At 46.9% G+C, this 27,338-nt stretch overlaps 1 protein-coding gene across 4 annotated transcripts in view; it reads left to right on the top strand.

Annotated features, from left to right (window-relative positions):
• Positions 1–27,338, top strand: part of CYSTM1 (cysteine rich transmembrane module containing 1) — a 70,341-nt gene that overhangs the window by 20,689 nt on the left and 22,314 nt on the right. For all 4 annotated transcript variants that reach the window (XM_082378724.1, XM_082378727.1, XM_082378726.1 and 1 more), the window contains exon 2: positions 5,901–6,122. In XM_082378724.1, coding sequence (XP_082234850.1) covers positions 5,921–6,122 — 202 coding nt within the window. In that variant the 5' untranslated portion in view covers positions 5,901–5,920. The remainder of the gene's footprint in view (positions 1–5,900; positions 6,123–27,338) is intronic.

Below are 27,338 nucleotides of genomic sequence, written 5' to 3' on the forward strand. Positions count from 1 at the left end.
ATTTGTTGCGAAGCTGGTCTGGTGGTGCTGAATTCTCTTAGCTTTTGCTTGTCTGTAAAGCTTTTGGTTTCTCTGTCAAATCTGAATGAGAGCCTTGCTGGGTAGAGTATTCTTGGTTGTAGGTGCTTCCCTTTCATCACTTTAAATACATCATGCCACTCCTCTCTGGCCTGCAGTTTCTGCTGAAAAATCAGCTGATAACTTTATGGGAATTCCCATGTATGTTTTTTTGTTTTTGTTTTTCCACCAAGCAGCTTGTGGGATGTTAGTTTCCCAACAGGGATTGAACCCAGGGCTTTCACCCAGCAGTGAAAGTGCCGAGTCCTAACCACTGGACTGCCAGGGAACTCCCCCCTTGTATGTTATTTGTTGCTTTTCCCTTGTTGCTTTTTTAAAATTTTTATTTTATTTATTTATTTTGGTTGTGCTGGGTCTTAGCTGCAGCAGGTGGGCTCCTTAGTTGCGGCTCACTGGCTCCTTAGTTGCGGCTCACCGGCTCCTTAGTTGCAGCCTATGTGCTCCTTAGTTGCTGCCAGCAGGCTCCTTAGTTGTGGCATGCATGTGGGATCTAGTTCCCTGACCAGGGATTGAACCCACATCCCCTGCACTGGAAGGCAGATTCTTAACCACTGTGCCACCAGGGAAGTCCCTTTCCTTGTTGCTTTTAATATTTTCTCTTTGTCTTTAATTTTTTGTCAATTTGACTGTGTGTCTCAGCGTGTTCCTCCTTGGGTTTATCTCTGTGCTTCCTGGACTTGGGTGACTGTTTCCTTTCCCATGCTAGGGAAGTTTTCAGCTATTATCTCTTCAAATATTTTCTCAAGTCCTTTCTCTCTTTCTTCTCCTTCTGGGACCCCTATAATGCAAATGTTAGTGTGTTTCATGTTGTCCCAGAGGTCTCTGAGACTGTCTTCATTTCTTTTCATACTTTTTTCTTTATTTTGTTCCATGGCAGTGATTCCCACCATTCTGTCTTCCAGCTCACCTGTTCTTCTGCCTCATTTATTCTGCTATTGATTTTTTCTAGTGTATTTTTCACTTCGGTTGCTGTATTGTTCATCTCCATTTGTTTGTTCTTTAGATCTTCTAGCTCTTTGTTAAACATTTCTTGTATCTTCTCGGTCTGTGCCTCCATTCTTTTCCTGAGATCTTGGATCATCTTTACTATCATTACTCTGAATTCTTTTGCAAATAGATTCAATGCAGTGGTTTTTTTAAAAAATTTATTTTATTATTATTTTATTTTATTTATTTATTGTTTCTGGCTGTGTTGTGTCTTCGTCACTGCGCACAGGCTTTTCTCTGGTTGCGGCGAGTGGGGGCTACTCTTTGTTGCGATTCGTGTGCTTCTCGTTGTGGTGGCTTCTCTTGTTGCTGAGCACAGACTCCAGGCACACAGGCCTCAGTAGTTGTGGCACGTGGGCTCAGTAGTTGTGGCTCGTGCGCTCTAGAGTGCAGGCTCAGTAATTGTGGCTCACGGGCCCAGCTGCTCCACGGCATGCAGGATCTTCCCGGACCAGGGCTCGAACCCGTGTCCCCTGCACTGGCAGGTGGATTCTCAACCACTGCGCCACCAGGGAAGCCCAGATTCAATGCAGTTTTAATGGATCTTAGCTGCTGCTTGATTTGAGCTGTCTCTTTTGGAGCTGTGATTTGTCTTTAATGCTACAATTTCCACTGTTTACATTTGACCCTCAGTGTAACACACTCTGCTATAGTAGAGCTTACATTTCACCCGACCAAATTTATAAGGGAAAACATTCATGTTTTAAAGTTTTGTATCATACCTTAAATTTAAAGCTCATTTATATTCTGGTTATGTTAAGTGGTTTGTACTAGACTGTGTCAATGTGAAGGAATCTTTCTTTACTTGGGTTTGCTTCTGTACAAGCATGGGAACAGTTGATTCCCACTGGGTGAACTCCTGCTTTTCGGATGCCAGCTCTGGAATCTTTGATCTTGACACAGATGCTATTTCTATGACTTTTGCTGTTCTCTTACTGGGAATTTTTTCCTGCTTAGAGGAAACTGAAAATAGTTCCAGATTTTATTCCTCTAAGGTGACTGTGTTCTGGGAACACAGGACAGAGTGTGGGGTGGGGGTGGGTCATGACAGTAGAGCATCTGTATGGCTTATGCTCTTTATAAGTGCCCCTGAGTAGTATATGGGGTTCCCCTGACCCCAGACATAAAGCAATTTCTCAGGCAGAGGGAGAAAGTTACATACTAAAAATGAGGGGGAAACATGATTGAGGGAGAAGGGGGAGGACACATACATTTGGGAGAGTTTTGAGGGTCCCAGGAATAATGAGGAATAGATACACATAGATCGATCAAGAAAAGTCATGAAACATTGAGGTGTGAGGTTGTGATAGTTCTAAACACTTTGTTCTCTGTTCCTTCTCACTGCTCATTGTTTTTAGAAGGGCAGTGTCTTCAGAGACATATAGGTATAGACTTTGCTAGAGGGAGAATGATCATTATTACAGGGTCTTGTTGGATTAATGAAGTTAAACTACAGTTTTGATGGAATTAGGTCAGTACAGAGGGGACACACACACACACACACACACACACACACACACACACACACACACACACACACACACACTGAACTTCAGGAAAGAGTAGTTATGATGGCTGTGTTCTACTTCTGTGACTTAAAAAATAACTAATGGAATAGCTGTAGGGGGGTTAATGAGACTGATTTCTGTGTTAACCAGGGCTCACTAGGTTTACCACAGCCTTCCAGGTAGGAGAGAGGAAATGCAGAAGTAGTCAGCAGTTAGGTGCCCAGGTTCACGTGATGAATGCAGTGTTTGTCACCGTGAGCCTTTGGTTTAGGGTAAAGGGAAAGGCCATTTCCAGGTCAGAGTGTAATGCCACGTTGGCATAGACCAGAGAGCAAAGAAGGGAAAGAACTCTAGTTCTTTTCTGAATCCCTGCCAGGCCCCTGAAGAAAGAAGAATGAGAGACAGAATGCAGATGAGGTCAAAAGAGAGATCTTCCAGCCATTCCGATTTCATCTTACAAAGTTTCAGTTTATTATCCCCTCCTTCAAGTGACACTCTCCTGACTCCCACCTCCTCTCACTGGGTTTAAGCCCCTACTGCTACCCAGCAGTCTGTTTACCCCTTTTTCTAAAAACCACCATCCTTATGTTTGTCTTTTTAACCTGTTGTCCAGGGAAAGGATTTGAAGCATATCCATTTTTGTACCCCGCTACTTGGCACAGTGCCAGGCACAGTCAGCACTGCATAAATGTCTGCTTGCTTGAACATCAATCAGAGGGGTTCATTAGCTTACCTTACTATTGGTTCCTAGTAGTGGAAATTCTACAGAGGTAGCTTAGGTTAAGTTGGGTTTTAATCTGATTTATGAGCTATTATAAAGTCATCTGGAATCCCATTTCTTTCTTTTTTTTTTTTAATTATTTAGTTATGTATGTATGTATGTATGTGGCTGCGTTGGGTCTTAGTTGCTGCACACGGGATCTTCATTGCAGCATGTGGGATCTTTTTTTTTTTTTTTTTTTTTTTTAGTTGCGGCATGTGGGATGTAGTCCCCTGACTAGGGATTGAACCCAGGCCCCCTGCATTGGGAGTGCAGAGTCTTAACCACTGGACCACTAGGGAAGTCCCTGGAATCCCATTTCTTTCCTTCTTTCTGCTCTACCTTTCTGAAGTAGCTACTTCATCTTAAGGCTGGTGGCTCCCTCACGGCTGCAGATTGGCAGTCAGCAGTTTTGTAGGCCGTGTCCTTGCTAGACCGTGTATTTGACTGTGTTAAGGGGAAGGGAAGGTTGGGAGTGTGTCAGGAGAGCCCCAAGATTTTTGTTGTTGTTGTTAAATTTATTTATTTATTTATTTTTGGCTGCATTGGCTCTTCCTTGCTGCGTGCGTGCTTTCTCTAGTTGCGGCGAGCGGGGGCTACTCTTTGTTGTGGTGCGTGGGCTTCTCATTGTGTTGGCTTCTCTTGTTGCGGAGCATGGGCTCTAGTCACGCGGGCTTGCGTAGTTGTGGCTCGCGGGCTTCATTGCTCCGCGGGATGTGGGAACTTCCCGGACCAGGGCTTGAACCCTTGTCCTCTGCATTGGCAGGCGGATTCTTAACCACTTTGCCACCAGGGAAGCCCAAGCCCCAAGATTTTAACTGATCAAACCACTTTCGAACTAATCTGAGTGGCCAAGGGGTGCCATTTGTGATTGGCTTAGTCCTGGAGTCCTTGAATCAGTCTTGATGGAAAAGAAGAAAGAGTGACCTGGATTGGCTTAGGTTAGATTGGGCTCACCCTGGAAATGGTAAGGAATGAGCTTCCCCAAAGCACATGAACTACAGGAAGAAAGAATGGATACTTAACTGGAAATCTTACTTATTATGAAGGGGGATGTGGTTGTTGTGTGGGCAGCCAGCAAAGTCCACTATTTTAAGGCAGATTTTCTAGGGAACCTTTCTTTTTTTTTTTTTTTTTTTTAATTTTATTTATTTATGGCTGTGTTGGGTCTTCGTTTCTGTGTGAGGGCTTTCTCCAGTTGTGGCAAGCGGGGCCACTCTTCATCGCGGTGCGCGGGCCTCTCACTATCGCGGCCTCTCTTGTTGCGGAGCACAGGCTCCAGACGCCCAGGCTCAGTAGTTGCGGCTCACGGGCCCAGTTGCTCCGCGGCATGTGGGATCTTCCCAGACCAGGGCTCGAACCCGTGTCCCCTGCATTGGCAGGCAGATTCTCAACCACTGAGCCACCAGGGAAGCCCCGGGAACCTTTCTTTATGGCTACTCTGTTCTTCTTATAGAGTCATTTATGAATTTATTGATTGCATATTATGAAAAAGAATTAATGGTGAAATTATTAAATTTTGAGTATGAGACTCTTCCCTCTATTAACTTACTCCGATAGGTAAAACGTTAAATATCAGTACAGGAGAGGGGTGACAGTACAAGGCAGCAAGATGACAGCAATCATGTTCATCCAGAATATATGTACTTTGCATTCCCCAGTAATGCTTTTAATCAGGAAGTCATTGTGTCAGGCACTTCGGGGGCTACAGAGATGATAGAAAGGAGATGCTGGCCCCCTCCAGACTTCAGGCCCAATCAAGAGAATGGATAAAAGGCTTTGGGGACTGGGCAGAAATGGCCTCCCTCATAGAAGCAAACCACCCAGAACAGGAACCTGTAAAACAAAGTGGGGGCTCCTGGGGAGTGCTCCAGCGTCCTGGGAGCCTGGATGGTCAGAGGAGGTGCTTGGCATGCTCTGTGGACAGCTCTGCCCTCTGTGTAGCGACAACCGAGCACACTGCTCAGCTGCTCAGAGCCGTGGGTCTCGGGAGAGCAAGCAGATCACCCAGTGCCCGGGGTGGGGGCAACCCTTACCCTCACTGGTCACTCACTGCTGGCGTTGCTGCTTGTTAGAAAACCCCACTGTGGCCCAGCCCTGTTTGTTGGAGGATTTCTGTCACCGGGTCAGCCTCTGCTGATCTGATTCATAATTAATGCTGTTAGACTTTCTGCCTCCTTCTTAGAGCTATCCAATCACATTTATGGATATTTTAGAGAATTAAAAAACAAAATAATAATCTGTTCTTCATTCAGCACATTTACTGAGGGGCCTGCCTTGTGCCAGTCACTATGCTAAGCTCCAGGGTCATGGTGATGACCCAAAACTGACGTGATTCCTGCTGTCACAGCCTGTAGTCTAGTGGGGGAGGCAGACAAAAGGCAAACAGATACATAAGATATTTGCCAATTGTGATGGTGAGAAGGAAACAAAATGGGCAGAGCTGAAGATGTGCAAGAGGTTTAAGACATCTTTAAGGCAATTTGTAAATGATCTCATGATTACAGTTTTTATCCTAACGATTTCCCCAGATTAAATGCAAATAACTTTCAATGTCTGTCTCTTAGGTGTACTCGGCAGGTCCCTGATGAACCAAGGGAACCCTCCACCGTATCCAGGCCCCGGTCCGACGGCTCCATACCCACCTTATCCACAGCAACCGATGGGGCCTGAGGTCTACCCTCCAGGACCTGTGGGCGGACCCTACCCACCTCCTCAGGGGTACCCCTACCAAGGATACCCACAGTACGGCTGGCAGGGCGGACCTCAGGAGCCTCCTAAAACCACAGGTACTGTGATGTGAATGGGGCATGTATACAGTTGGTCCTCCATATCTGCAGGTTCCGCACCCACGGATTCAACCAACCACAAGATTGAAAATATTTGGGGAAAAAAAATTCCAGGAAGTTCTAAAAAGCAAAACTTGAATTTACTGCGCTCCAGAAACTACTTACATAACATTCATGTTGTATTTACAACTATTTAAATGACATTTACATTGTGTTTTTATTATAAATAATCTAGAAATGATTTAAAGTATATAGGAGGATGTGCGTAGGTTATATGCAAATACCTTTCATTATAAGGTATTTATACATAAGGGACTTGCGCCACCGCAGATTTTGGTATCGTGGGTCCTGAAACCAATCCTCCGTGGATACCGAGGGACGACTGTATGTGTATTACGTGGGTGTGCATGTGTGCAGTCCAACGTCACCAACGGAAATGTTTGCACGTTTTCTTTGGCAGAGAAGAAACTCTGGCCTTTGTTTGCCATGGTTGACATTTCCAAAGCTTGGTGACTGCTTCGGGTGGCTTCCAACTCCTGAGAAGGACTTCTTTCTTGGGAGGGCTGAATCAATTCTGCCTCCTTTCTCTTGTCCCCTGTGGGGCTGATGACTTCCTGGCCGACATGTTTTCTGAAGGCATCTCCTCGAGCAGTGAGAGGGGGCAGAGTACCAGTTGGATTCTTGCTCTGGCAGCCAGTTTTGCTTTTCAGGTTTAGCCTGTTGGGATTGTTTTATCTCTCAACTTGTTGACCCTCAAGTCATCCTCTTGCCCCTGCTATTGGGGTTGGTTTTCTTTACTAATATGTTTCATAATTCTATTTAACCTGCTAGCTGAGTTGTCAGCAGCTTATGAGTCCTTCTTGTGTGCTGGAACAGTGCTACTCAAAGTTTACTGGGCAGACAAGTGCCAGTCCATGGGCGGCTATCAGGCTGCAATGAGATAAATACAGAAAGTGAGAGTAAAAATTTTAAAACTTTGAGAGCCATTTGACATTGCTGTGACATTCGAGCATGGAATCTTGCATTTTACAAAAAGTAGCAGTCTGTGAAGGGTTAGGAAGGAAACATCTTGAGAAGCACTGTACTACCTGTCTTGGTGACTGTTATGACTGTATTATAACCTTTCGGTTTGCAGAATAGTTGCGCTCTTAGAGCTTTCAGCTTTTGAATATAGCTCATTCTTACCGAGTGCTTATTATGTGCCAGGTGCTCTCCTAAGAGCTTTACATACATTCACATTTAATCCTTGCAACAGTCTTATGAGGTTATTCCCATTTTACAGTGAAGTAATTGAGACACAGAGTGGAGTAACGACTTGCCCAAGGCCACCCAGCTAGAAATGGCAGACCCCCAGATTTGAATCCTGAAAGTTTGACTGTGGAATCTGTACCTGTATCTTATTGCTGTTCTGTTGTCCCTTTCCCGTCTTTTCTGACCTGACACATTTGTCTGAATTTAGGGCCTTAGGCTGCCTCAGAGATTTTCCTATAGTTTAACCCCTTACTAATCAAAAGTAGTAACAGAGCTGACAGTTCATTTTATTTCAGAATTTGAGGGTTCTTTAGAATGGGTGGATGCCAAGGAAGAAAAATAAGTTTAAGAGGAATTGTGCGCTCAATATGGGAAAGATTTTACTTTTATGGTGTCACGTCAGGGGCTATATTGAGATTGAATAGATTTGAATACCTTTAAAAGATTTAGTTTATCTTGAAGGAAAACTTTTACAATCCAAGGTTCTGTTTTGTTGTAAATTGTAACGCGTGCTTGGAGGACTGCAGGAAGTACAACCAGTATAAATCAGAGCAGTTGGCATCCAGGTCTATGACATCAGAGGGGGATTTCCTGAAAATAAATCTCAGTTTCTGGGGTTTCTGCTTCAAAACAAGGTAACCCTGTGATGAATGAAAGAAGGCCAACTGAAAAGACCACATAATATATGATTCATTTATGTGCAATTCAAGATTAAGCCAAACTAATCTATGGTGATGGAGATCATAATAGTGGTTACTCCTGGCTGTGGTGTCGGAGGATAGGGTAGGGTTTGTTATTGACTAGGAAGGACACAGGGAGACTTCTGGGGTATTAGGAGTTTTTTTGTTTTTTGTTTTTGGCTGCGTTGGGTCTTCATTACTGTGTGCAGGCTTCCTCTAGTTGTGGCGAGCGGGGGCTACTCTTCGTTGCAGTGTGCGGGCTTCTCACTGAGGTGGCTTCTCTTGTTGCGGAGCATGGGCTGTAGGCATGTGGGCTCAGTAGTTGTGGCTCGCGGGCCCTAGAGCGCAGGCTCAGTAGTTGTGGTGCACGGGCTTAGTTGCTCCGCAGCATGAGGGATCTTCCCGGACCAGGGCTCGAATCCGTGTCCCCTACATTGGCAGGCGGATTCTTAACCACTGTGCCACCAGGGAAGCCCTAGGAGTATTCTTTTATCTTAATCTGGGTATAAACATTTTCAAGCCACACACTTAATATTTGTGCACTTTAGTATATGTTATATGTCAATGAAAAAAAAGTCAGCCCAGCATTTGTATTAAACAATAGATTCAGCCCAGTGCCTCCCTAGGTCGTGTCTTTCACCCATAGCCCTCCTGGTCTATGGTTTGTAGGCCATTTCTGGGCCTGTATTGTTTATACTGACTGTAACTACCATTCAGTGGATTTGAAACATTATAGAGCTTGTCTAGAATAAGTGCTTCCTGGACTCGGTGGACCTTATCCCCTCATGCAGAAAATACTCACAGGTTTGGCCCTCTTTCTTACCTTTGGTGTAATGTAAGTATTACATCAGCGTTTTTGAGGAAAAAAAATAATATCTTAATTCTTCTTAGGATTAAAAGGCTTTATCAATTTATCAATGATTTCATAAATGCAGTTGAAAGCTGTTTAACATCCTTTTCTACAGGATTTCTCTCTCTGTCATCAGCCTGTGCATTGTTAATTGCCCAGACCTGTTCTGTACCAGGTATGGCAGGGGATACCAGGTGGTCAAGCTCTTCTCTCAACCTGGGGTCCAGGTTCTGTGAATGGGACCCTCTGACCCCCCTCTCACTAAGGGATGTGCTTTTTGGGGACCCCTTTCGTTTCTTTCTCTTTGTATTGCTCCTGGGATCCCCAATCAGAATCATTCTTGGGGCCTGTATTCTAAGCATGTGTCTTTGAGCTCTCTGCAGAAATTTAAGGGATTTTTTCTCTAGCAGGATGATTTTAGATGTATCTACTACTGCATATGCCATCTCTCAGCTGAAGTTCATGTGTGTAGTCCCTTCTGTTAACAGCTACCTAGGTGGAAATTGTTTTAGGGTCTTAGCTACTCTTAATTGGTGTCTGGTAATTAGTAAGGGTTTAATAAAGTGTTGAATGGACAGGTCGGTGGGTAGATGGCTAATCTAAGCAGAACCTTCTTTAGTAGTCTATTTTTAGTTCAAATTTCATTTTTTCAGATATTGTATTTTTTTTAATTTATTTATTTATTTTTGGCTGCATTGGGTCTTCGTTGCTGTGCACGGGCTTTCTCTAGTTGTGGCGAGCAGGGGCTACTCTTCATTGCGGTGCGCAGGCTTCTCATTGCAGTGGCTTCTCCCACTGCGGAGCACGGGCTCCAGGAGCACGGGCCTCAGTAGTTGTGGCACGCAGGCTCAGCACTTGTGGCTCGCGGGCTCCAGAGCGCAGGCTCAGCAGCTGTGGTGCACAGGCTTAGTTGCTTCGCGGCCCATGGGATCCTCCCGGACCAGGGCTCGAACCTGTGTCCCCTGCATTGGCAGGCGGACTCTCAACTGCTGCCCCACCAGGGAAGCCCCTGTATTTTTTTTTTAAGCCTTTGTTTTTCTCAGGAAACCAGCTTTTTGGAAACCATGTGATTGGAAGCAGCAGGTGCTTGTGGGATTGAGGCTTCCCAGGGAGCACACCTGCAATATGTCAAGGGTCTCCTGGGGAGATTTTTAATAATAATAACAACTATACCAACTAGTATTTCTTGCACTGGCATTAGCTTCACATAGTCTTCATAATGACCCTGAAGCATTAGTCCCATGTTATAGAGGTGGAATCTGAGGCTCAGAGAGGTTGTGATTCAGTTATTTATTGTATAACATTACCACCCTGAAACTCAGTGGCTTAAAACAACAGTGATTTATTATTTCTCATGATTGTGTGAGTTGGCTTTAGGGGATCTCTCCTGGGGTCACTTGTGTGACTTAATCCAGCTGTCAGCTTGGCTGGAGCTGAAATGTCCAAGACTGCCTCGCTCACATGACGAAGGCCTGGGTTTAGCTCCATGAGGCCTCTCTCTACACGTCTCCCTTTCCACGGCAACTAGCTTCCAAGAGTGTGAAAGTAGCAGCTGCCAGGCTTTTAACGGCTAGGCCCAGAGCTGGCACCGCCTCACTTACCCTGTATTCTATTGCTCAAAGGCTGGCCAGATTCTGCAGGAGGGGAAATAGATGCCATCTCCCCCCACTCCTGCTTTTTTGGCAACAGCTTTATTGAGATACAATTCACATACCATACAATTCTCCCATTTAAAGTGTCCAATCCAGTGGGTTTTGGTGTATTCACAGAGTTGTGTGACCATCACCACTGTCTAATTCCAGAAGATTTTCATCACCCCGAAAAGAAACCCTTTGGCAGTCATTTCCGATTTCCTTAACTCTCCTCCTACATGAATCTACTTTTCTGTCTCTATTGATTTGCTTGTGTTGAACTTTTCTTATAAGTGGAATCATGTAATGTGCGCTCTTTTATGACCGGCTTCTTTCACTTAGTGTAATGTTTTCAAGGTTCATCCACGTTGTAGCAACTATCAGTGCTCCATTCCTTTGCCAAATAATATTTTATTGTATGGATATACCATATTTTATTCATCTGTTCATACTTTATTCATCTGTTCATTAGTTGATGGACATTTGGGTATCTGCTTTTGAGCTATTTTGAATAATAAATAATGGCTGTTATAAACATTGGTGTAAAATAGATTCCATCTCACTAGGAGGAACAGCATGTGAATACAGAGTGAGAGGAATCGTTGGTGGCCATCTTGGCAGACAGTTCACCATGCTCCGATCTTTCCTTTTAACAATTCACCTCTCTCCCATGTGCAAATTATACCCATCCCCTTCTAAGACCACCAGATGTCTCATCCAGTAACTACCTCAGCTTGGAGTTAAGGATGTCACCATCGAGGATGGCCTCTAACCAGCCATGCCGCTCCCTTCGCTCCCTACTCCTCATTCCCGTTCTGCCCAACTGTACAGAGAGATCAAACAGAATATCAGCACTTCTGTGAAGCTTTCCCTCCTGTATCCCACACCTCCCATAGAATTTACCACTCCTAGGTGCTTCAGCTGCACCCCGTACAGACTTCTTTCAAAGCACCTCCTCTCTCCAAATTCAGTTAGGTTTCATGTTCTCTCTGATTTACCTCTTTAGTGTCTGACTCCAGTCAACCTTGCTCATACTATTTTAGTTTAGGCTTCCACCATTTGTGTTGGTCAAGACTCTTAAGATTGCAAGTGACAGAATCTCAGCCTTAAATATTAACCAACAACAGAGGATCATCAGAGACCTGAGTGAAGGCCCCAGATGATAGATGGTGACGAAAACAGACAGGAAAAAGGGACACTGAGGGAACAGAGGCAACACAAGGAGCAAAAACCCTACTACAAAAAAGGGGGGGAGTCTCCTAATATTCTTAGATATGCAGGGAGATTTCTTACTGAAATAAGAGTAGGGATGCTGTATAAAAAGCAACTCAGGGTACAAAAGCACTTAGGCAAGGAGCATGTGTCAGCCCAAGGATTGGGTTCAAAGACCCATTTGGATAGCCAGGTCTTGCCAAACCAGAACGTAAGGCTTTTTGCCACAGGTGGAAGCTTGACATATGTTTTGGTTATCTATTGCTATGTAGTAAATCACCCCAAATCTTGGTGTTAGAGATTCTATAATTTGGGCAGGACTTGGCAGGAAAGATTCATCTCTGCTCCCTGGGCCTGGAACATAGGAGATAACCAGTGTGCTGAGTTGAGTGTGTGTACTTTCTACCCTTGAATGGGATTTACAAACTTTCCTTCTTGGCTTTCATATTTATAGCTGTCTAAAGGGGCACTATTGGGTTGGCTTACACCAATAATACAGAGGAAGAAGCTGTTTGGTTTGGCAGATGCTTTGGAAGGGAGAGAGGGATGGGAGCATGGCTGCTGGCTGTCTCACTGCTGGGAGGGGTCACGCGATGCCCACGCTGAGAAGCTACTACGCTTACGCGTGTCCCGTCCAGGCTTGGGCTTTTCCACTCTTACTGGCTTGGTTTGGCCCTCTTGTTTCCCATGAAGTTAATTTAAGTTCAGTCGTATTCTGTCAACTGTTTCAGTTTCAGTGAAATCTTGTACTTCTGGTTCATCATAACAAGAAATTGTTCTTTTGAATGCAAAAAAAAAAATCCCCCATCCAGTATCCCTTTTCCCCCTCTCCCTCCTTCCACGTGGCCTCTCAGTGTGGCTGACTTGGGCCTCACAGTGTGACAGCCTCAGGAGGTCTGGGCTCCTTAGGCGTTAGGGTACAAAAGTGGCAGCTGCCAGGCTTTCCTTTAAAAAACAAACAAACAAACAAAAAACTTTTCATTTAACTTCTTTTTTTTTTTTTTTAATAAATTTATTTATTTTATTTATCTTTGGCTGCATTGGGTCTTCGTTGCTGTGCACAGGCTTTCTCTAGTTGCGGCGAGCGGGTGCTACTCTTCGTTGCGGTGCGCGAGCTTCTCGTTGTGGCGGCTTCTCTTGTTGCAGAGCACAGGCTCTAGGCGCGCAAGCTTCAGTAGTTGTGGCACGCGGGCTCAGTAGTTGTGGCTCGCAGGCTCTAGAGCACAGGCTCAGTAGTTGTGGCGCACGGGCTTAGTTGCTCTGCGGCATGTGGGATCTTCCCGGACCAGAGCTCGAACCCATGTCGCCTGCATTGGCAGGCGGATTCTTAACCACTGCACCACCAGGGAAGCCCCATTTAACTTCTAATTTTGAAAAAATTCCAGACTTACAAAAGCTTTGCAGAAATAGTACAAACAATTCTGTATACCTTTCACCCAGATTTCCCCAAATCTTCTGCAACTACAAGGTAATGATCTCCCTGGCTTTTTTTACTGCCCAGGCTCAGAAGTCTCAGCACATCACTTCCACCACACTCTCTGTCAAAGCAGCCACAGGTCTAGCTAGCAGAGATTCAAGGGGAGGGGAAATGGACTTTACTCTTGATGGGTGGGTGACAAAGCCACAGTGCAAAATGGCACGGAAACTCTACCCCCAAGTCCCAGTGGTGATGGGTGAGCTCATCATGTTCAGTGAAGCATTCTAAATAACAAAACTCTTTCTAGGTTCTTATGAATATGCCATAGTAACAAAACTGTTTAAAGTGAAAATTAAACACAACAGTATCTCCAGTCTTAGGTGAGAAGATAGGCCATCTGTCTTTTTAAGGAAAGTTCTGTGAATTGGTTAGAAAGTCATGAAGTCCGAGGTTTTTAAATTCTCTCACCAAGTGGTATGGACTTATATACACTACCAAATGTAAAATAGATAGCTAGTGGGAAGCAGCCGCATAGCACAGGGAGATCAGCTCAGTGCTTTGTGACCACCTAGAGGGGTGGAATAGGAAGGGTGGGAGGGAGGGAGACGCAAGAGGGAGGGGATATGGGGATATATGTATATGTATAGCTGATTCACTTTGTTATAAAGCAGAGACTAACACACTATTGTAAAGCAATTATACTCCAATAAAGATGTTTTAAAAAAGAAAAAGAAAAAAAAAAAGAAGTAAATTCTCTCACCAAAATTGAAATGGCTCCCACTCAGATACCTCAAATCATTGGAAATGTTAAGAGTTCTCAGCTGATCACCCTTCCGAGCTCATGGCAGACATCACTCATCAATTCTGGCTCTAGCTGCTCAGCCCCAAATTTGGCTTCAGAATCCTCCTTACCGAAGGATCCTAGGCAGCCGCTATGAGTGAGGCTTGAATTGTTAGGTAAGATGAGGCCATTTTACCATTCCTTGCTAGGCCGAATCCCTCTTTTTAGAGATACTAAAACTGAAGTACAGTGAGGTTTAGTGACTTGCCCAGGGTCCACGAGTTTTGACTAGGATGTAAGTCCTGATTCCAAGCTAAATGCATTTCTTCTTTATGGCCTGCTGCTGCGATCCAGCACTGATTCCACAGCAATTCCCAGACGCCTTCCCTCTGCCTCCTCCCTCCGCCCTGCCCCCCAGCCACCGAAACAAACACAAAAACCTGGTAGTTATAACAGGGTACCACTTTCCTAGTAGACAGGTAAGTGGAGTGTGATAAAAGCTGGGTTCAAATCCCCTTATTAACACGAGGACCTGGGCAGATTGTTTAACCTCCCCGATCTTTGCGTGTGCCTGCCTCCCCTTGTAAGCTTCCTGAAGGTGATTTTTTCTCTCCTTCATCTCTGCTTCCACAGAACCTAGAACAGTGCTGACACGTGGTACACGCTCAGTAAATATTTGCTGGATGGATGGAAATATCACCAGTTTGAAAGGTGGTTGTGAATTCATGCTCCATGTCTGGTCCCCTTTCCCTTTGAGCCCCTTCCCTTGCTATTTAACTCTTGGGAGTCCAGATACTGCGGTTTTATTCATATTTTTCTGGGTTAGGACTGATATCTGACAATGTATTGATGTAAAATAAAATGAATTCTGCTTCAGCAGAGTCCTTGGGATGCCCCCATGGAGTTCAGAAGCCTGATTGGCCTTTGAACCGGATTTCTCAGCCTGTAAAAAAGTGCCCCTGTTCTTGCTCTTTGTAATTTGAAGGAGCAAAAGGGGAGCACCTGTTCCAGGAGAGCCCTGCCGGGTCACTGGCCAACCAGCAAGATGCTGTGAGCGGCCTTTCCTCAGTCCACAGTCAGAGTGCCGGCTGGTAACATGGCATGGTGCCCCTGCACACGCCCTTTGGTGTCTGACACTGCTCTCATCGCTCAGCACAGGGATAAACGAGAAAGGAGTTTAACGGTCTGGCATTTCTGGCTAATTGGCTTGAGGTCTGGAATTACAGCTTGGCTTGTTTGAGCCTTTTATGCTTTTTTTTCATCAGAAACTCCGATCAGGCATCGTCATTGCCCTGGGAAGACTTTCAGCGTAGATAAAGTCCAGCTCAGTACCTTCTTTCTCTGCCAGGCATCAGATGACAGAATGTCTCAGCAAGGACACTGCCTGGTGCCACCTAAAGCCGCATTGGCTTAGGAATCTAGGTGGAGTTTCTCCAGTTCCCTGAGCTTCTGTTTCCTTATCTGTAAAATTGGTATTATAGGACTGTGGCGAAGCGAAAACAAAGTCATATACCACGTAGAGCGTATGGGCAACGAGGGACTTAGCACCCTCCCTTGGCCCACACCACTTTTCTGAATTTTTGCTTGTGGTTGGATGGGGGTGGTGAAGACAGGAAGCCCTCAGGGGAAAGGTGGGGAAGCCAGTTGCTGAGGGTCATTCCTGATCTACCCTGAGAATCCCCACACGTCTGAGGCAACCGTGGGGACTGACAACTCCAAAGTCATGTCATCTGCAGTTTGTAGCCGTATAACTGGTCTCCCTCCTCCTGCTCTTGCCCCCTGCTGTCTGTTTTCTCCCCAGACCCTCGAGAGGCTTCCCTTATCACGCAGAGTAAAAGCCAGTCCTTAGGGGGACCAGCCAGGCCCTCCATGAGCGGGCTGCCCCCATGCACTGCTCCACCTTCACAGGCCGCCCCATTCCTACCCCGGCCTTGGTATTTGCCATTCCCTTTCCCTCTCCTCCGAAATTGACTGGGCTTGTGTCCTCTCGTGGTTCTTGCTCAGCTGTCACCTAGTCAGAGAGGCCTTCCAACCACCTCCCCTCTCCCTCTGCCCCATTTAACCAAGCACCCCAGCCTGGCACACTCTCCCCGCTATGCCCACCTCTTTTCTCTTCCCAACACATTGTTCACATGTCCCTTGGCTGCCTTTCTCCTCCTGCTGGAACGTAAGCTCCTTGAAGGCAGGGACTTTTGTATGTCATGTTCACTACTCAATTCCAAGTATGTGCTGACTGGCTGAGTGTCCCCTCCCCCAATGTCCTCTGCCTGCACAGGTGTCTTTGCAGCAGTCTACTTCCAGCCTTACCTTGGGTTCCTGTTCCTCCTCATGTCCTCTGTACAGAATCCTGGGAGTGGCTCTAAGGAGCTGCTACTAACTGAGTTTTTGCTGTGTCATGCCTGGTGCTGAACACTGTATTTCCATCAGCATTTAATTAGCGTGACAGCTCTATGAGGTGGGACTTACTCTTCAAAAGAAGAGTTTGCCCAAGGTCAGAGCTAGTAAGTGGCAAGCAAACATTCTAACACCATGTGTGACCTGAGAGCCTGTTCTCTATGACAGTGCCCCAGAGGCTCCACCACCCGGATAGGTGCCAGCGCCCGAGGGCTCTGCCCCGTTGCTGCCTTCCACTCTGGCCGAGGTCCGCACTTGGCCTACCTTGTGCTGCTTCCTTCTTGGTCTCCTGGTTTATCCTGATCTCTGCCTTCTTCATGGCAAGAGTTGACTGTCTTGCGAAATACTTCTTTATATCTTATCCTCACTTGATCTTTGTTCAGTTAATTCATTTAACCTTCGTCCTTCCTCTTGCATCTCTTAGCACACATTCTGGGACGTTCAGTTGAATCTTCTAGTGCCCAAAGGGCATTTTCATGGAATTCCTTGGAAAAGTGCCCTTATGTCTCACATGGGCTTGGGCCAGCATCTTTAAAACTTCGGCCAGCCCTGTCAGAATCGGGAAACTTGTGGTTTCTGACTCAACAAGTAGGTCTGGTCACGTAGACTCTTTGCTATGAGAAGAGAGACAGACCCAGTGGCCACAAGGAGGAAGGTCTCTAGAAAGGGAGGAAGAAGAGAAAGATGAGCAAGGAAGGGATATGAGAGGGAGACAGTATGGTTCCCAGACCTAGCACAGTAGCTGGTAGTTAGTAGTGCTTCCAGAAAGATCTACAGAAAGCATGAAACCTCAGGGCCTATCTAGATGAAGGCGCAGAAACTGGGGGCAAATGGGACGGTTGCCTGTGGTCTGATCCAGCCTGAACTTGGCCCCTCAACTAGGAGAAGGCGGGCTGCTTATGGGGTCCTCCTGGGATGCGTGGCTCTTGATAAGGGCTCTGACCCCAGCTGTTTCTCTCAGCACTGCGGGGCCCCCCTTTCCCTATCTCAGGGAGGGCAGGGACCTTCATGGCCCATCAGGCTTAGAGCTTGCTGATTCTTGCTTTGGAGGGGAAACTGCTCCTTCTTACTTTTTGTCATGGTCTACTGGCTTCCATTTAGTGGAGGCTTTGCTACCAGCCTGGGTTTCTATGTGATAGGCCAGAGGTTTTGATTTACCTGAGGATGAAAAGGTTTTGGTGGAAGCAGTTCCTCACCTAACGCTTGGGTGTGCCAGAGTAGAACCTATACAAGTTAAGGGCTCAAACATTTCTTTTGCCCTCCTTAATGGTTTTCTATTATTCTTAGAATAAAGACCAACATTCCAAAAGGTCTTGAGAGGTCCTTCATGGTGTAGCCTTGCCAGCAGATTCTGTTTCAGTTCCTCAGCCTCACCAGGCCTCTCCTCCCATATGGCTTTTGCAAATGGTGTTTCCTCTATATGGCTTGGAAAATTCACACCTCTCTTGACTCAGTACAAGTAACCTATTAATCCTTCCCATTTCACTCCTGTGTCACTTCAGCGATGCTGAGTGATACCTTACCCCCAGCCCGGTCTGGGTCAGCTTCTGTCCTTCATAGTACTCTCTGGGTTTGTAATTTTACAGCCTTGGCTCTAGTTAGAGAATTACGGTCTCCACCACGGTCTGAAAGCGTTCTGATAGTAGAGACCTTGTCTGATTTGACTGACCACTTGATTCCCCAGTAACTACTTGTTGAGTGATTGAAGATGAGAAGTTTAAAGATAGCACAGGGAACTCTGCTCAATATTCTGTAACAACCTGATTGGGAAAAGAATTTGAAAAAGAATAGATACATGTATATGTATAACTGAATCACTTTGTTGTACACCTGAAACTAACACAACATTGTTAACCAACTGTACTCCAATATAAAATAAAAAGTTTAAAAAAATAAAGATATGCAGGAGAGAAGACAGGGTGAGTTTCTGGAATAAGCTTTTTCAAGTGTTAAACTCTGGGTTTGAGTTTGCAGAAAAGACTGTTTTGCACTACTTTTCACTCCCTCACGTTACTCATTTTTTGGTCTGGGTTCTGAGCAGAATATTCAGTGTGGAGCACTGTTGCAATACTGGCAGTCACAGGTATGTGAATTATCAGAACTGAGAGATGCAGCTTTGGGTCATTTTTGCCTCCACTGAATGGTCTGGTCCCTAAACATAGTAACAACTCTCAGAGAAAAAAAATGTTTTCCCATTCATAGTCCAGATACCCCATCAACTCAAATCTTTTTTGTGTTCTTATTTCCTAGGCAGTTCTTGCTTATGTGCACGTGTCATTTGCACCTGGCTGCCATTGTAGTGTAGATTCCATTGTGTATTCTGTTTCCCCCCCCACTTACTTTGTCATAAGCAAATTTCCTATAAGGCAGGGCTTCTCAACCTCAGCACGTCGACGTTTGGGCCGGGTAATTTTGGCGGGGGGAGTGGGGCGCTGTCCTGTGCCTTGTACAATGCTTAGCAGCATCTCTGGCCTCTTCCCACTAAATGCCAGTGGTATCTGCTCAGTTATGACAACCAAAAATGTTGCCCAGACATTACCAGATGTTCCCTAGGGGCCCAGAACCTGCCTTTGAGAACCACTGCGATAGAGTCTTCATAATGAAAACTGTACGTTGGCTTTTGAGCCCAGTGGAGGAAGAGGCCTTCCTAATCAGCTTCACTAGCAGCTGAAAAATTCATGACTTTTTCTGGTGGCCTGCCCAGGAAGAAGGCTCCGGGAACTTGGAGCTATAAAGAATTCCCTCTTGACCTCTTACTGGACAGACAGTTAAGAGGCTTTGTTTCTGAGCCTCTCTGCAGGTGGGACGGGAGAATGTGGGTGTTTGATACCAATTCCTAGATTAAAACCAGGAGGACAAGAAGAGTTTTTAGCCAGTGGTCTAAGTTTTTGAACATTTAATATTAATTATTAATTGTCAAATAGTTAATAAATAATAGTTAAATAAAAGAGCTAATAATTATCAAGTGGTTATGGTGTGTCAGGCATTTTTATGTGTTAACTCATTTAGTCCTGAGAACAACCCTCTGAGGTAGATCTTTTCTCATCCCCGTCGTATAGATGAAGGAACTGAAGCAGAGAAAGCGTGAAACTTGTTCATGGTCTCACAGCTAGGAAGTGGTAGAGCTGAGATTCAAACCCACCAATCTAACGCCAAAGCCTGTGCTCCTCAGTGACTACCATTTATTGAGCACCTAGTGAGGTGCCCAGCTCTGGGCTGAGAGCTTTATGGACATGGCTTCAATTCTTGCAATAGTCCTTCCAGGTAAGTGGTGTTATCCCAGATCTTACACATGTGGAACCTGAGTCTTAGAGAGGCTGTAATGTCTTGCCCATGGGTCCCCAGGTGTCTGACCCAGAGCCTGACATGCTTCCATGTGTCATGGGGCCTCCCATGAATGAGTAGAAGTTTTTGTTTTTGTTTTTTTTTTAACTTTGTCTTCCTTTCTTCCTTGGAATCTCACCACTCACTCGTTCAACAATTGTGAAATGCCTTGTGTAATTTAGTGCCAAGCACTAAATAAATGTTACTGTTTCTAATTAGATCTTGTTCAGGTGCTTTGTGTACATGATCTTTTTTAATCCATACAGTGGTCTTGGTGGTTTCCTGTTTCAGAGATGAGGACACAGGTTCAGAGAGGTGAACTAACTGGCCTAAAGTCAAAGAGTAACTCGCTGAGCCATGAATTGAACCCAGGTCTGTCTGGTTCAAATTGTATTCTTAACTTTCATGCTCATTTGCATTCCATTAGGAAATATCCTTGAAATACTTCAAAATATTAATAATATTTATATATAATATTTTATATTATATATAATATTAATAATAATGTGCATTGTTAACAGCGGTGAAGAGGTGGGCTCTCTGAGTATGACGTGTGCTCTCTGGGACACTCAGTTGCAACTCTTTTCCTTTCTTTTCACAAAAGCAGATTCGATTGGCCTTTAGTGAGTGAACTGGGCTCTTGGCACCAGTTTTGATTCTCATTCCCCGTATTTGTGACCTCAGGCTTTAACTTGACAGATCTGCTTAGCTAGGCCCGCGCTTAGATGAAGTCCCGTTCGTCTGTCCCCCGGCCCCCGCCCTGTGACTGCACTAGGTCTGGGAACTGGCGTCACATGAAGACAGTCTGGTCACGAGGACACTGGGGGACCATAGGCTCCTAAAGATGGCCTTGGGTTTTTCCATCTTCTTGGATATAGAGACACAACCTGTTTTGGTCAAACGCTTCATGTAAAACACTCTCTTTTGCCTTTTCAAAAGCTTTGGCCTGCCCAGCGCTCAGGGGTAATGGAGTATGAAAGGGCAGCTGCTCTTTGCAGATCCAGTTTACTCAGCTGGCCAAGGAAGTGTGCTCAGTTGGCTGGACCGGGCTGGACCGGGCTGGCCCAGGAAACAGGGGTGTTTGAAGTCCTACCCTGCTCCCAGACCACTCGCCCCCAGGTGCAGCCCAGGTTTTCTGCTCTAGTACTGCGTTTACCCAGTCTTGAAACTTGACATAATGCCTTTCATTCACATCTCGCATAAGCTTTTTAAAGTTAGGTTGATGTAAACAATGAGGAAATTGGTTTGGTGGGCAAGGAAAGGAAGGCTGCTTTGGGTAAAAGGAATCCAGGGAAACTGGAAGGTGCAGGTGGGATAGATCAGGTCATCTCTAGGACTGGAGCCAGGACCGTGGTGTTGGGACCGCCCTGTGAGTGTGAGGTCACCTAGGGTTGCGGGGGCCTTTCCCTAGGATGCGTCCTTCCAAATAGCAGTGAGGCATTAGCTGTGCCGAGAGGCCAGCCCGGGGCCCGAGCACAGTCCGTGTGGCTCTGCCTGCAACCCCAGCCGTTGTGGCCCAGCTCCCATGGGCACCCACTTCCCCGTGGTCAGTGTGGTTAGCCGCAGGGGAAAAATCTATATTCCGCTTACATTGTGGCTCCCCAGAGCTGAGACGCTCCAAAAAGCGGGACGCAACACAGGACGATCATAACTAAAATGCTGACAATGAAGATGGCGAGGGCTGGTGTCTGTAGATGAGGGCTTAGCCCAGCGTTCACTGACACTAGTGTGGGGACCACGCCCAGCATGGTCAGGGGCCAGAAGAGTGGCTTTCTCCAAACCCTGATTTAGTGCAGCTCTGCTGTACCCCAGGCCACTAGTCCTGGGGTACAACCGGGTTCTCACACAGAAAAACATGGCTTCATTCTAAATTACAGGAGTTACTTTTTAAATTACAGGAATATCTCTTTATAGAAAGTAAATAATACCCATTCTTTTGCTATCCAGAGACAGTAGTTAACATTTTTGTATAAATCTTTTGGTCTGTGTTTAGTTTTTTATGATGCAGCCCTTTTTGAAATTTGACTAGTATGTTCATCTCTGTCCAGGAGATATATTTGCAGCTAATATAAATGCTACATAAAAGTGTTGTTGGGTGTTTGGGGTTTTTTTCTTCATCTTAAATTCATCAATCTGTGTACCCTCAGCTGCATCTTGGTCCCGTAGAATGTGAGTCTTGCGAGTGGCAATCAGTGGTTTCCGGTGAAGTCTCCATTGCAGATGTCAGTCTCACGCAGCTGACTTCATGCTGGGCGCCCCCAGCACCCCCCCCCCACCCCCTCCCCCCCGCTCTACAATACACAGTGCTTTTCTTCTAGCCATTTATTTTTTTTTACAGCAGCAATAATACTTATAATGTATTATCTGTTTACTTTGTGCCTGGCACTGTGCTGCTTTTCAAGGCGTTAAATCATCTAATCTTTATAACAATCCCAAGAGGTCGGTGGTGTTATGTCTCCGTTTTTCAGGTGAGGAAGCCGAGCCACAGACAGCTTGAGGGAAATGTATTTTACCGAAGTGGACTATGCCAGGTGTAGCAAGCTCAGCCCCCGAGCCCAGTGAACCTGCATCCGCAGCGGCTGGACCTTGGGGGCTACAGGGATGAAGAGGACCCAGCTTCTGCCCTGAGAGCTGCTCTGGCAGGGGCTGAGAGACCCACTGGGACTGGCCAGTGAGTGGACCATGACAGTATTTGTAGCCTGCCCTGCCCTTCTGCTGTTGGACACTTGCCTTGGCTCCCTGAGGGAGTGGCTTCCTCCTCCAGGAAATACCGACTTTCCTACCCACTCTTCTGGAAAGCCTTATCAGCTCGCAGCCAGGAAGCTTGCTGCTGTGTGCCGTCAGGGCTGTAACTCTTAGTTTTGAGAGGCCAGTACTGCTTCCCTCCTTGTTCCCCTGCTGGCCTCAGTGGCTTTTTTCTCATTATATCAGTGGCGTGCTGCGTGTCCAAGCTAGGATCCTGGTTGGAAAAGGTGGCTCACTCCCTAGGGTGCCCTTACGCATCCTCAGCCTCCTAGACCTTAGAGGCTTTCTGAAGCTGGAGAAGGGCATCCCCACCGCCGCCCCACACACGCGCAAGTGCATGCACATGCACACACGTTTCCCCTAGAGCTTGCACCTGGGTGTGTGTGGTGATATGGAGAGCTTTGTTCTTGGTGTCCCAGGCATCAGAACCTTTTCCCAGGGACACAACCGGCTTAAAGACCATAAATTGAGAATAGCCTAGGAAAGATTTCAGTGCTTTTCAATTGCATTTTCCTTAGGGGAAAAAAAAATTTCCATTAGCCTTACTTTTTGGTAGTGTCTTGGTTCCCTCTGAACTTTTCCATTTAACCCTGAAATGAGTCCATTTGGTAGCCTGGGATACCTTGTCGGCCTGGAGGATTTTGGAGCATGCAAGATTCTTTTCGAGTTGTTCTTAATGGGTAAAAATGGACTTTCGCTTCTGAGAATAGGTGTATCATGGGTAGTTCATAAAGGATCAATATTCTCCGGCCCCGCCCCCTCCCCCCAAAAAAGCCCTGTCCAAGTACCCTTGGGCAGCCATGGGTAACCATGAGTTCCTCAAGGCTGCGGGCACAGTACCCTAGGCCTACAGATCTGAAGGAAGAGCTCTCAGGAGGGCCCTCTGGAGAAAGTATCTTCTGGGGCTGCGGGGCCGACTCTCCCTGGCCCAGCCAGGCTCGGGCCCCTGAGCTTTTGCTTGCTTCACTCTTTCCCAAGATGATCTCCTAGTCACATGGATCCCTTCTGGGATAGAGTGATGGCCCTGATACCAGGGACTGCCCTCAACCATTTCAGGAAAGTTCTGGATGAGCCAAGATCTCTTGAAGGACTTAAACTGACAGAAGTGGGAGTGACACCTTCCTTAAGAACTTAAGACTGACAGGGTCTTCTTATTTTTTCTTAATAGTGCTTTGCCATTGCTTCAGAGAATAGCCAGCTAAGCCTGTATCTGCAGCTTGCTCACAAGGTAGGCTGGAAACAGCTTTTCCAACTGAGGTAAAAGGTGCAAGACAAATCGTTCATTCACTCATTCATTCATTCACTCATTCATTCCATGTCCCTTATATGCCAGGCCTACCAAGTGCCCTGTGCCAGACTAGGGGCATGGCGTGGTGAGTGACGCTGGCGTGTTCAGCATTTTTATCCAGGTAGAATCAGGAGCTAAGGGTCACCAGAATTCATCTTGGAGAGCAAAAGGAATTCCTGAGCAAGACCTTTCCCCTGTGCAGGCCTGGGAGAAGGGTAGGGAGGGTGAGGGGTTGGCAGAAGGATTCTTGGTGGTCGCCAGCTCCAGCTGCTGTCGTGGTGGGGCGGGTCACTGGGATGGCTGTGAGGTTGTGCCTCATTAGGAGGCAGTGCCCCCGGCCCTCCTGGGTCATCGCCCAGCAGCCTGGCGTCCACAGGAGGCGGCCCGGCAGTACCTAAGGGAAACAGACACTTCTTCTACCCTATTTCCCTGTCACTTGTTGGTTCTTCAAAAAGACCTCAGTTCATTGTGTAGAAGGAAAAACTGTCTATAGACTCTGCTAGCAGCCTTACATAATGCCCATGTTGCTTCCAGGTGTCTCAGCAGTTAGGGAGTCCTGCCTTCTGCCCTTCAGGTCTCTGTCTTGGGAGTAACAACGGCAGCTAACAAAAACCAAGAGCCTGCTGTATACTGGGCACTGGCCTATGTGGCTTAACTCATTAAGTCCCCAAAAATCCAATGACGGAAGAGGTGCTATTATTATCCCCATCTTACAAGTGAGGAAACTGAAGCTAGGAGAGGTTGTCACCCTTCAAAGCGGCACTGAGAGTGGACCCCGGGGGATACGACCCTACAGCCACCTCTCCTCATCTCCACGGTGTTCCTTGGCGAGCTGCTAGGAGGCTGGGGTCTGTTTGTGCTGTGATCTCAGGGGCGCTCCTGATGGAGGACAACAGCAGGGAGGCAGGAGTGAGCCCTAGGCCAAGTGTGCCGGGCTTTCAGAGTTTGCTGAGAGCCCTTCCGTTCTCCAAACTGGCGGGGCTGTAAATAAACCCACCGCTTTGGGCAGCTGAACCCTGCTCAGTGGATGGGGAGCAATCAGCTGCCTTCCGTCCTTCCTGACATGTTGGAGGCTCCCTGTGTACCCTTTCCACCTCCAAGGCTAATCTCACCTAGTTTCCCACCTCAGCCTTTCATAGCAAGGATTAGCCTGTCTCTTCCTGTTTCACTGGAAAGGTGGTTGGTCCTGCTGTTGGAGACTTGTTTTTGGATTCAGCTTCAGTGACAAGCTGGCTGGAACTAGTAGAGTTGACCATGGAAGGAGGTTGTCTTCCTGAACTCCAGCCCTGCCTGCCTAACAGAGCTCTAGTCACAGCCCTGCAGGCCAGGCCCCTGCCTCCCCTTCTCCCCTGGGGAAGTCTCTGGCCTCACGTTTGCCAATGGCCATTCTCAGTGGATGTGGTGGTAGTTTTCAGGACCCTTGGTGGTTGACTTTTGGGTGGCTTGCGGCGGTGTTACAGAACAGCAGGGACTGTTGGGGACTGCTTGGCGGAGCCCAGGCCCCCCCCGCCCCCACCACAGGTCTTTCCAGATCTACAAGGATGACCTTTGGCGCAGTGAAGTGGTGGGTGGTGTGCTTCAGGGGGCAGAGGGTGGGGTGGGGCGCACTCGTTACAAGTCAGGTGTGCCTTGCTCGAATCACCTGCCCACCACGCTCACTGAGAGTGGCTCTCCTGTCCCGTCCCGTGTACACTCTCACCGTGTACCAGGGCTCTAAACTGGGGTGCCTTCAGGTGAAAATACAGCTATTTTTACTGTCTGCCAAATTAAGCTTGACCAAGGAGGAAGAAAACAACCTCAGGCGTTTTACATAAATGTGTCTGCTAGGACTGTTAATCAGTAACTCAGGAACCTGGTACGTGCAGAAAGAAGCCAGTTGTGGTCTGTATACCTAAGATAAAGACACATTTTGTGTTCAATAAAAGCGATATGGTGGTGTTTGCCTTGTTAGAAAATGCAGCAAGACCTATTTGGATGAGGCTCCTGAGGCCCGCACTCAATGTGAGTCAGGCTCATATTGCCGATGGCAGGGCAGCCTGTGCCTGTCTGTGCCGGGGCACTAATTGTAAGAACCCAGCAGCCACTTCCGTGGTGATCTCTGCCCATCTGGGCCCATTCCAAAGAGCCAGCTCCCCTCAAAGGAGCCTCTCCACCTTTTTCTGTAACCCAGTGCCTGAAACCAGAAAAATAATTTTCCTGGTGTCTGTTTAGCATCCAAAATCATAGCAGTTGTTGTCTTATATCCAGGGGCCGCTGACAGTGGGAGTTTGAGGCTTCTGAGTCTATTTCTGTTCTACTCCTACCTTTTCTCTCCTTGCTTTGTTTCCGTGATTCCCTGGTTCCAAGCGTCTTTCCTGCTGCTTAGCAGGGTATGAAATAATAGATCGTGCAGTTCATCACCATCACCACCGCTCCCTCCTTGGGGCAGGGGGAGTCAGGCCATGATGACTCTGTCAGTCAGGAGAAGCCAGGGCTGTAGCACAGCCTGGGCCAACCTAAAATGCTGCCTGTTTCTGGGTGAGCTGCTCACTAGCCAGCGTTTCTTTAAATTTTCTTATAAAGGAAGGAAAACAAGGACAGGGCAGTAGTAGGATTGACATTCCTCTCTCCTTAGCTCATTCTGAAAGGCCCTGTCCTGATTCTGAATTCTAGTTGTTGAATATTGGTCCCCCCGCCCCCCAGTATGGCATGTCACCATGCACTTCCTCAGATATGTCGTTGGCTCTTCTTTCCAAGGTGTCTTGTGAGCTGCCTGAGTCAGGGACCGTGTCTTTCATCCCGGACTCCCCTGCGGGGCTGGCTGTGTCAGGGAAATGAGAAGTGAGCATGTGGGGTGGGATGGAGCCTGAGCAGAGTACCCGCCACCACAGCAGCTTCTCTCTCCTCCAGCACATCCTCTGTGAGGTCTGGCTGGAGAGGTCTGGAGGGGTCTTCGGACTGGAGGGCAGATGGGCACCTGGCAGACAGAGCGGACCTCCTTTTTTGGATGGCTGTGATGGGCGTCTAGCTGTCTGGCCTCCAGGGCAGCCCGGGGGACCCGGGGACGGTGGGATCAATCGCATCACCAACCCAGGAGAACTGAAACAGCTGCTGGGACAGAACGTCCCTGAGCCACCAGCCTATGGAGCTTTGCCTCCTGCAAAGCTCCCATATCTCTTTCCCCGCAGGGTGTTGATATGTCTGGAATCCTCATGAATAAGCGGAGGATGAAAGAACGTAGGGTTTATCATTTTAACCACTTTTTTTTTTTTTAACTTTTATTATATATTATCATACAGCTCAAATTTGTCTGAGTCTTTCTACTTCATGTCCTGTCCCCTGGGCATCTTTCATATTTTCACTGTAAACTTCTTGGCTTTTTTTTTTTTTTAATTAATTTATTTATTTATTTTTGGCTGTGTTGGGTCTTCGTTTCTGTGCGAGGGCTTTCTCTAGTTGCAGCGAGTGGGGGCCACTCTTCATCGCGGTGCTCGGGCCTCTCACTATCGCGGCCTCTCTTGTTGCGGAGCACAGGCTTCAGACGCGCAGGCTCAGCAATTGTGGCTCACGGGCCCAGTTGCTCCGCGGCATGTGGGATCTTCCCAGACCAGGGCTCGAACCCGTGTCCCCTGCACTGGCAGGCAGATTCTCAACCACTGCGCCA

Source organism: Balaenoptera borealis (genome assembly GCF_965194805.1).
Source record: "Balaenoptera borealis genome assembly, chromosome: 2".
Taxonomy (NCBI): Eukaryota; Metazoa; Chordata; class Mammalia; order Artiodactyla; family Balaenopteridae; genus Balaenoptera; species Balaenoptera borealis.